General features: G+C 36.0%; 2 protein-coding genes across 2 annotated transcripts; both read left to right on the top strand.

Annotated features, from left to right (window-relative positions):
• The first annotated feature begins 2,896 nt into the window (after positions 1 to 2,896).
• On the top strand, positions 2,897 to 7,342 carry LOC125874855 (small nuclear ribonucleoprotein SmD1b). Its single transcript, XM_049555891.1, has 4 exons — positions 2,897 to 2,983; positions 3,074 to 3,150; positions 6,793 to 6,984; positions 7,098 to 7,342. The coding sequence occupies exons 1-4, from the start codon at positions 2,970 to 2,972 to the stop codon at positions 7,157 to 7,159; spliced, it is 345 nt and encodes a 114-aa protein (XP_049411848.1). The 5' UTR covers positions 2,897 to 2,969; the 3' UTR covers positions 7,160 to 7,342.
• Positions 7,343 to 7,740: 398 nt separating this feature from the next.
• Positions 7,741 to 9,701, top strand: LOC125872270 (protein trichome birefringence-like 10). Its single transcript, XM_049552983.1, has 2 exons — positions 7,741 to 7,767; positions 9,132 to 9,701. The coding sequence occupies exons 1-2, from the start codon at positions 7,741 to 7,743 to the stop codon at positions 9,699 to 9,701; spliced, it is 597 nt and encodes a 198-aa protein (XP_049408940.1).
• Positions 9,702 to 11,355: the final 1,654 nt, after the last annotated feature.

The raw sequence follows: 11,355 nt of genomic DNA, 5'->3' as shown, positions 1-11,355 counted from the left end.
AAATAATAATATAGAAATCAGCCTAAATTTGCCTATCATCAATAATATGCAATAATGAATAAGAGTATAATTCGAATAGCTTCAATGGGAAGCAACTCTATGTACATGTAAAAACACTTAGTAAAAGTGTTAGTAATAAATAAACATGAATAAAATAATGTTTGATCTTTTATATTAATGAGAAATAAAGGTTTTATTTTTTCGAACAGACATGACTTTTGTGTATAAGCACTCTACCCTTTTTTTTTATAAAAAGAAAAAAAACACCCAAGTTCGCCCAAACATCAAGTTTCTCTTCTTCTCTCTCTCTCTTTTTTCCGCATTGTTTTAAAATAATTTACTTTAGCTTTTGCATCCGATGCCGGCAGAATTTGAGATACTACTGTTTCGATGGAAATTCATTCTATCTTGAAAGGAAATATTATTAAATTTTAAATACGAGATTAAGTTTTATTTTATGTTGTCTATTATGGAGACTAAAATTCTTGTGATTTTCTACTCCGATTTGTTACTTGATTTAAAAATATAAAAATAACATCATTTTATTAAATGTGATTAAAGATACAGAAAACTGAACAAACGATGCATACATGCGATCATACTAAATAAAAATACTATCTAACTCGAATTCAAAATATACTTAAAGATAAAACAAACCTCAATTATTTACCATACATTTAATTTGTTGATGATAAATTGGTAATTAATACAAACACATGTAGATCTAATATTATATTTATACGTAGTATATAGTATGCCTTTCTCCTATTCATGAAATCAAACACGATCTTATGATTCGCAAGCTAATTAAACAAAGGAATATTAGTGTCTAGATAAAGGAAAGAATGATTCTGGATATACATAGAAATCAGACTTGATCACCCCCAACCCACCCCAATTTATTTATTTATTTTTTTAAGAAAATTAGTCTAGATTTTTTAAAATTATGGTGGATAATAATTTGATATTTTCTATATGTAAGATTATGGACCAAACCTATCGATAAAGGTATCTACACTATCAAGAGGTACAATTGAAAGATTCATTAGATCGACTTTGTAATTTATTTTGAATTAGCCTTTTGAAGTATGAAGGGACAACACATAAATAGTTAGTTCATTGTACTGAAGGGATTATTTTTTTAGCGTATAGAGAACTTGCATGATGAGTTATAATTTTGAATAAAGAAAAATGTTTTAACAAATGTCTTCTGTATTTTATTTAGTATTAATTTCATATATTATATTTTTGGATTCACTCGAAAAATCCACTTCAAAGAAAGGGTCGAATCATAAAATAAAAAAGAAAAATATAGTGTTTTAATAACACCAGCCAATGTTTTGATGAAGTCAGTGTGGTTAAACATATGAAAAAAGAGGTCAATTGTTTAAAATTTGAAGACTCGTACTATCAAAAAGATGACACTACTAATATAGTGGAAATTGGATCCAACTTTTGCATCCCAGAGGCCAGATCATCCCGATGATTGATCAATGGTCAATTATTTTGAGGGTCTATTTTTTTTTTATCCTTACGTAGTTGATTTTTTTTTTTTTGTTTCAATTTATCAAAAAGATACACTGCTAATATAGTGGAAATCGGATCCAACTTTTGCATCTTAGATCATCCTGATGATTGATCGATGATCAATTATTTTGAAGGCCTATTCTTTTATTTTTATCTTTACGTAATTACATTTATTTTCTTTCTCCGTTTCAATTTAGAGCAACTTTCACATATAACAAACAAAAAAATCATATTTGTGTGCTATAGCAAAGTTTGCATAATTGCGCTCCATAGCAAACATATATATGTATAATTCGCTATACATATACAATTGAAAGTTGTCTATTTCGCTATACATATATACAAAAAGAAGCAATTGTATAATTCGTTAGCTCTTCTTCAGATTTGTATAATTTCGCTGGCAAACCATTTGTATAAATTGTTGTTAGCCTCTCGTTTGTATAAATCGTTGACAAAAATATTTGTATATAAAAAATCACTCTCTCTTTCACTTTATACAAATATAAATTATACATTATACAAACATAAAACTGGGTAGGGAAATATTTTTATTGTATAATTATAAGTGTATAGGACGAATATATATGTATTAGCATGCATGTATACAATTTTCTCGAGCTTTATACAAACAGAAACACAGTTTATACAATTTTGTTGTATAAAACGAGAAAGAGAGAAAGGCAAAAGAGAACTGGGCAGGGGAATATTTTTATTGTATAATTATAAGTGTATAGGATGAATATATATGTATTTGCATGTGTATATACAATTTTCTCTCGCTTTATACAAACAGAAACGCAATTTATACAATTCTATTGTATAAAGCGAGAGAGGCAAGCACAGAGGGAGTGAGCGAGAGAGGAGAGTGGCGAGCAAGAGTTTGAGGGAGAGAGGCGCTGGCAAACAGTTTGCTACAGGACACAATTAAATCAAAGTGTGGTTATACCATTTAATTTGAATCAATAGTTTGCCATTATGTACAATTTTCCCTGCAATTTATGTGACATAATTTTATTTGTGACAAAGTATATGAATTCAAGTTTTAGATCCAATTGGTTTAAATTAAAGTTGTGAACTCATATATGGCACACATCCTTGATTGGTGCTCGTTGACTTACTTTTGAAGGAGGAGGAGAGACTAGAGAGCATACTTTTAACTAAAATTTTCCAAATTATCCACAAGTTGACTAATTTTCCAAATTGGCTACAACTTAAATAGCACGGTGAAAACTGGCTAACAGGTACAATTCTTACCATTAAAACATGAGACAGCCCACGTTTAGTCCAATGGGCTTTCTTGTTTTCTACCCACGACTAGGCGGCCCATGTGCTATGGGCTCATGAAATACATACGACGCCATTGTAATGGCAGCTTGTGCTTTTGAATACGGCGCTCCTTGCCCTAAACCCTACTCTGCTGTGTTTTCAATTTCTTCAGCACAATGAAGCTCGTCAGGTACATCTTCAATTTTTATTCTCTGTGAGTTATATCTAGTGATCTTAGCCATGGATTTAATTTTAACTTCAACTTTAACTGTCTGTTCAGATTTTTGATGAAGCTGAACAACGAGACTGTCTCAATTGAGCTCAAAAACGGAACCGTTGTTCATGGAACCATTACAGGTCACTCTCTCTAACTTTCTATCAATTTCTTCGGATTTTTTGTTATCAGTATATATTCTGTATTGCTATATTTACGTATTAGGTATGACCTTTGTAAAGTCTGAAATGAACAATCTGAACTTAGGTAATAGCTGAATTGCTCACACTATGTAAATTAAAGAATGGGCTGTATGAATTTGATTTTCTTCGGAAGAGAAGTTATTTGGAAGTGTCGCTAACTGAAAGTGTAGTTGCTGGGTGGGATATGCAAGTTGCTAAACAGAATTTGGCTAATAGGACAAGTTAATTAGTTCATAGCAGACAAAAAGCGAAGCGATCCGCTTCGCTTTCTGCCTATTTGGGTGCATTTCAGAAAATAGAAACACTAGTTTGTATGTATTTTTACAAATACTTCGAGTCAGACTAGAGACTGAAGCGGAAGAGTAGAAGATGGCCTGAGACTGAGAGAAGGCGGCCTCTCTCGGGCTCGGGAAAGACAATTTGGCCGAGAGTGTTGTGTTATTGTTATGAATGTTGTGTTAACTGCAATAGCTTACTTCATTCTCCTTCACTTTTGAATCCTAAATCAACTGCCCCTAAGTTCCACAAGAAGTTCTTAACGTCTTTAAAAGAAGCCACTGCTCTACTTCTACCTCCTACCTTTTCTGAGTTGTCCAAAATATCATTAAAATCTCCAACTATGATCCAGAGAGGACCCCAATTAGCCAATTTTAACCCTAGTTCTGTTAGTTGTGCTCTACGAATAACTCTATCCGTGCTCAAATACACAAAGATGCACCAATATTTAGAATCGGTTAAGAGGTCATGCACGAAAGTTTCAACATAAAAATATGAAGTGTGAGATTGACAAACCTGAACATCATCATTCCAAAATAAGCTTAAGCCTCCCGATAAACCAACAGGGTCCACAATTATAGCATAAGGCATATTAAGTTGCCTCTGAACTCGCTTAACAATAATATCCTTATTTTTTGGTTTCACTAAGAAAAATTATATTTGGGGAGTGGAGCTGCATAGTCTCCTTCAAAAAAGGAACTGTCAAGGACCCCCCCAGGCCTCGACAATTCCATACCATTGCCCTCATTGTGGAGAGGGAAGCCATTTGGGGCTGGCCTCCCGCTCCACCACAATTTTGTTCTTTTTTGTTTTTATATCAGAAATTAACACAGTATCACCTTTTCGTTTCTCCCTTATATATTGCATACATTCTGCTAAAACAGAACCCTCATCAAGAGTTGCATTAGAAATATCATTCTTCAAACTAACAGAACATCCAACTTGTCTGGCCATTCGTTTCCAATTTCTCGTTTTCCTCCCCTCATTGTTATTATCTTTCATTTTTTTAGCTAGATTATTTTGTTCTGTTATAGGTTCATATGATTCTACTTGAGACGAGTCTTTACTGCTATATATCATAAGATCAGTAGTACATACCAGGTCATTGTCTTCTTGTTCAGTAGTTGTTTTGGTGTTGACGTCCATCTTTTCAGGAGCTGTGAGAACTTGATGTATGTTGTCTTGCACTTCCTTTGAGTTAATCTGCGTAATATCATCCTTTCCCCTTGTTGTGCCGTCGAACATATTCTCATTAATTAGAGTTTGTGAGCTCATGTCATTCTTCTTCGAAGCCATATTCAAGCCCTGTTTTGAGATTGTTGTAATCCCCACATAATTTTCTTCTCCAGCGTTAATTCTTCCTCATGTGATCCATAATTTGTTACCTCCTTAGGTTGCATTTGGTTTAAGTCCTCCCTATTTAGTACATCGTTATCCTTTCTGCTCAAACCCGTAATTTCCTTCCCTTTTGGTTCATTTTGACCCTGTGTATGAGCTACTTCTGCACCCTTTTCCAGGTGCTGCAAACTGTTTACAGTCCCTTCAACTCTTCTCCCATTAACCACTGGACTTCCATTAATACTGTTTATCCCTTGTTGCCTACGCTTTTCCGAGAAGAGAACATGGTTCTCTGCTTTTAGCCAAATCCCAAACTGATCAGTTTTAACTGTGCCATGTGTACATCCTTGGCTCTGTGGACACATGTTTTATCATTATGTCCTAGCAGACCACAATAATAGCACACGTAAGGCAGATTCTCGTATCTTATTTCAACCCATGTAGTTTCCGATCCTAACTTGATCAACTTACCCCTAGGTAGTGGCTTAGTAATATTCATCCTGGCTTTCAGCCTTATATATTGTTCCTCTTTGCTTCCATTTTCAGGGATTGCGATATCCACAATACCTCCCAACGCACTTCCAATTTTGCACCCAACGTCCATTGACATCCAGTGTAAAGGAATGTTCCAAACTTGAACCCATAAATCACATACATTAAAAGTTGAAGAAGTACTCTTCAATCCTGGTTCCCATTTATGTATATTAAGGAGAAATTTATCATACAGCCATGGTGTGCCGAATAAAACTTTATCCATACTTTCTTTTTCTTTGAATTTGAACTGGAAAAAATTCCATCCGATTACCTTTATTTGCAGTCCTGCTGGATTTCCCCAAGCCACCGGCATAGTGTTCTTGATGCCTTGGAGATTCACTTTCTTATCCGAGACGACCTTACCAAACAGACTTACCTCACAATCATTTGTGCTCGACAGAACATCCGAAATTTCAATTGACAGTCTCCTTTTCTTCCTCCGTAAGAGCAAACTGATGAAATCTTTCAATAATTTCTTCCGCCATCTCTACAATTGTCTGATTTACCTTTCAAGAGGGGTTGGATTGACACTCACCGTAGCCTAATTGCAGTGAAATTTGAGAGTTTTTGATTGTTGAAAATTATTTAGGGTTTAAGATAGCACCTGGAAAATCCTAAACTTGATAGGAGAAGAGGATTCAAGGCAGAGTTTGGCAGATTTGTGAGGTTAGGAATAGTTGTTTGATGGCATGTTTTTTTCCCCAACATTTTGAAAAAAAAAATATTTATTTCTTTACCCCCCTCCCCCCAAAAAAAATAAAATAATAAATATTGTAACTTGGTTGTCTGGCAGTAGAGATGCTACTTAGCAATGGTTTCTTAATGAACTTAGGTAGGCTTCTTATGGCAATAGTCAGGGCCTATGCTGGTTGCAGGATGCATTGAAAGTAGCATTGGCAAGAAGGGCAGCAATGATGAGTGGTGCCCTTTGCGTTCTTCCTCCTTTACCCCCCCACCCCCAAATCCTCAAAAAAAAAGAAGAGAAGGAAACACGAGAGCATTTTTCTTGTGAAATGAAAAAGAAGAGGTGATAGAAGAAACAAAAACTGTTGTCGTGCGAAATAGGACATGCACCATCCAAATTCGCGTGGAAGCTTAGTTGATGGCTATCTCTTCATTGCAAAGTTATCTCCGTTTTAGACCAGCAGAGTAGTTTTACAAATACTGTCCTATCCTCATATTTAGAGACCTGTATGCATTTTTTCTTTTTTCTGTTGGTTGTCCTTTGCATGCTTCTGATTTACTCTGTGAGGGGTTGCCTATACTAACAGACAATTGCTGGATATATTTGGGATGTATAAATATATTTTTGATCATATCAGTACGTATTTTGGTATTAACTAGGTACAATGGCTATTAAATCCATCTTTTTACCGACTTTACGAAATTGAGAGCTGTGACTTAAAGTTTCTAAAGGGAGTTATATTTTTATAGGTGTGGATGTTAGCATGAACACACATCTGAAGGCTGTCAAAATTACGCTAAAAGGAAAGAATCCAGTGACGTTGGATCACCTGAGTGTGAGGGGTAACAACATCCGTTATTACATCCTCCCTGACAGCTTAAATCTTGAGACGCTACTGGTGGAAGAAACACCTAGGGTGAAGCCAAAGAAGCCAACAGCTGGTATTGTTAAGGACTTCGTTCAGATGTTTTTGTGCTTTTTGGGTGTATGGTTAAATTTCCTTATTGCTTGGACATCCTTCTAATATACTCTTCCTTTGATTGTTCCTCTTCAGGAAAGCCTATGGGACGTGGTCGTGGGCGCGGTCGTGGGCGTGGACGTGGTCGAGGCCGCTAAATGCATTCCAGCTGCTCTAATTTTTTACAGTCTTGCCTATGTAAACATATGTACGGATTGAGAGATTTGCTCTTAGTTTTTCCCAGTAGAAAAAAGATGGATCTGATGCAACAATTTATTTTGGATCTTTGAAGTGAGGAGCATGTTATCTCGTTGCATCATATTGTCCGCTAACATTACTTTCTTATCGCTTTCGATTTTGTTCTGCCTCGTCAAGTTACTCAACTAAATTGGTCACTTTTGCATCTACTCAGAATAGAGTGGCAAACTATTACATTTGGACCAAATCGGAAATTGAAATAAATATTACAGTAAGTTTGATGATCAGTGATATAAGGATTGAACCCAGGAATCGTTCAAACTCCCATCAAATTGGGTTTAAACTTATAAAGTATAAGTTTCATAAATCGTTTATGGGGTTTGAAACTCCAGCAAAATTGAAGTCTCAGTGAATTAGTCTTCGGTTCCACACTTCAACTTATCAAAGTTGTGAAATTATTCCTTAGTCTTAGTTTTTGTCCAAAATTGTTTTCGTAACAAAAGCGTGATTAAATAGTTTTTAAATATAAATGAACGTTGATATGGATGGCTATTTATCAAACTTTTCCGTAATTGGAGGCCCCAAGTAATCGGGCCCAATTAGAATCTTCATTGGGAAAATTGTATGAAATAGCAAATTATTAATTCAAATTAAATTTTATACCCATAGTTTATTTTAATTGTAATTCGCAGCAAACATTTCCTTTTTTTGCCATCTGATTCGGTATACAATTAGCCATTTTTGGTATATAATTAGTCATTTTATACATTTCGGTATAAAATGTATAAAATGCGTTTGTTCAGTATAAAGCGAGAGAAAAGTGTATATACAAATGCAAATACATATATTTTCGTCTTATACACTTATAATTATACAAATATATATCTTATTATACAAATTACAATGTATAAATGAATTTATACAAAACTAAACAATTTGTATAAAATTGGATGTTCGTAGCGAATTATACAAATCAAAAGTTCTATAACAAACATAAAATTTGCTATGGAGCGCAATTATGCAAACTATAACTATAACATACAAAAATGATTTTTATGTTTGTTATATGTGAAAGCTCATCTTAATTCCTCTTCTGGTCATAGTGAGGCCCCATTTAAATTTTTTTGATGTCCCACCATATATCTGACGCCTGCTAGACTAAATCTGGGCATTAAACTCATTTGGAGTGGCACAATTTTCTCCCAATATTAATCTTTTTGTGTCGATATTTGACAATTCGGCATTGTGGGTGAATTTACACGTCTTCGTTTATTAGGTGTATTAATCAATACTCATTTCTAACCTCCGGTACCAATTATTTAATTAACAACAAATCCGGCTCATACAACAATTAACTGCTGGTACTGATGTAATGAAAATAATATTTGCATGTAAAGGCGAGAAATTGTGAATTTAGAGAGAGAATGAAGTGAAATTTGTTGACTTACCACGTTCCCATATATTCTCTCTTAAGCCTCACGGCGGCCTTGTACCCTTTTCCGCCACAAATCTTTGGTATTTCCCTGTTGTCGGTTTCTTCAAAAACTCTTTTCTTTTTCTTTCACCAGTAGAAGAAGAAGAGTAAAAACTCACTAATTATTACTCTACTGAAGCAATAAGTAAGTGTAAAATGCATTTTCTCCTGGTCCCCATTTGCCATTTTAGACTACTTCTTGTTTGTCTTTAATTTTGTCCATACAAGACCCCACCTCATCATCATCATCATCATCATCATCTTCCTCAGCTCTTTTACTAAAACCCCACCTAGCTGTATTCAACTTAAAAGATTTATGTGTGAACACATCTTCTCAAAACAATAACCCTCCAAAAAAATTTTCAATTTTTATGGTTTTCCAAGACTTGCTTTTGATAGTCTTGTTTTCTCCATCCCAAGACTGGATTTTTTCTCTACACCCACTACTACTTCTTTAGTCTAAAGCAGAGATAAGTGAAAACCCATCTCCCAGATTCTTCCACTTGAAGATTTTCAAGAAACTCAAGGGGTTTAAGCCTTTTGAACCTCCACCAGGTGTTCTTGGCTGCTTCTTTTTCACTGTTTGCTTATTCTTGTGTCTCTTCTTGTTGGATTATAGCACAGTGAACAAAGTGCCTCGGTTGCATCAGCCATCCTTGTTTGCTACTTGGATTGGGATAAATGGATCATCTTTGCCGTATAACAAGAGTGAAACAGTTGATTTCTTGGGAAAAGGTGCAGAAAGTTGTGATATTTTCGATGGAAATTGGGTTTGGGATGAAAGTTTTCCACTTTATGAATCAAAGGATTGTAATTTCTTGGATGAAGGCTTTCGTTGTTCTGAAAATGGTATGCCATATCGAATACAATTTCTAAGATTAAATGCTCCCAGGCACGATGTCCGAGGTTTTCATCTGAGGTCCCTTCTGGGCCCTGGATTCCCATTCCGGTGGACTTCTTCCATCGGAATTCTCTCTCCTATCTATCAACCTTTCTTCTTCTATTCATCTCCTTCTCATCATGGGTAGCGATATCATCTATTTTACGGTAGGTTTTAAATCTTATGACATTACAAGGAAGATCTCAAGGGCTGAGATTTGGTATGAATGGGTGGAAAGAGGCCGAAACATGATGACTAGGGCGAGTTTCAGCCAGAAAACGATGGAGTGGATAGTTCACCTTTTGAAGGAAGCATCGAAAACGAAAGGAAACTCGGTGAAGAGATGGAAAAATCACAACCATTATTCTGAGATTTTCTGCTCAAGAAATTTTAACAGATTTGGTCGCTATTTTAGTATCATTAATTTGCAAGGAAAGAAGAAAAAAATTATTATTATTCCAGAATGGTCATTTAATTCAGGGTGGTTGGATATTGCTACTAAGATAACCAACTTCATTAATATCAAAATCACAAGGACAGTCAAGCTTTTACATCGTACGACGGAGGAAGGGCTCCTTTATGCAGAGGCTGTCAAGAATAGTAAATGGTCAACCAGAGAGATGAATGATGCTGGGGTAAACAGGAAAGGAAATTCCTTATTTATTTCGGAAGATGCTAGGAAAACACAAAATGAACTTCTGGATAGGAGCGTGGTAGGCAGCCTATCAGAGGAGATCTCAAATGTCCATCTTGCTGAGATACGTCGTTGGGCAAATAGTTTCTGGAAACAACACCATGGTATTTACATATATGAGATGGGACGCAACCAATTTCTCTTTGAGTTCCCAACCAAGACAACAGCAGACCATGTGGTGAAGGGAGAATGGTTTTGGAAATCTCACAAATTCCATCTAGACTGGTGGACGCCATGCTCAAACTCCATCGAGGAAAGCCTGAAGGAAGTTTGGATCAGACTGGTAGGCCTTCCACTCTAGTTTTGGTCCCAAAAGATCCTTCGGGAGATCGAAAATCTGTGCGGTGGATGGATACAAACAGAAGAGGAAACAGAGCTCCGAAACCACCTAAAATGGGCTAGAATAAAGGTAAGAGGGGATGAAGAATCAGTCCCAAAGACGGTGGAACTGATACACGATGGATCTGTCTTCAAGGTCCAAATTTGGATTGAAGCTCCGGCAAGGTTGGTGAATAGTGGACAAAGGGGGAAGAAGGGTATTACCCAGCAGTCTATGAAGAAACCCTACTTTATAGAGGGTAGGGGGGTTTTGAGTGCACTGAGGTGATGAGGCACGTGGGCACTTCAAAGTCGCAGGAAAATTTGAATTTTACAGATGGGCAAACGTACCAGAGGTCACGTGAAAGGGATGAGGGTCTTGATACACGTGTGATAGCACGTGCAGGCAATTTAAATGAGAAGAGGGAATTTATGGGCTGGGGAAATTTGGGCCATGATCCAGTGGCCCAAATTGGTTTTAAAGAAGGGGAGGGGAAAAATGCAAAAGGCCCAACAGACCCTTTTATAGATGAAATAATAGCAAATCAGTGGCAAGAAGCGCAGGCCTTTCAACATATCAGAGGAGAAAATATTTTTGACACTTCATCAGGAGACTTACAAAGCGAGGGAGAAGAGCTGGATCAAGAGCTCCAGGATGCAACTCAGAGGGATGATGACGCTATGTCAATCATTCAGATGGACAGTAGATTAGAGATCGACATTTATGCAGAACAAGGAAACAAAGAACTTGGAGCTGTGAATGTTGAGGAAGCCACTCCATTAAATTACA

This window comes from Solanum stenotomum, chromosome 8 (assembly GCF_019186545.1).
Source record: "Solanum stenotomum isolate F172 chromosome 8, ASM1918654v1, whole genome shotgun sequence".
Lineage (NCBI taxonomy): Eukaryota > Viridiplantae > Streptophyta > Magnoliopsida > Solanales > Solanaceae > Solanum > Solanum stenotomum.
The sequence above is the reverse complement of the archived record's forward strand: the minus strand, read 5'-3'. Positions and strand labels throughout refer to the sequence as shown.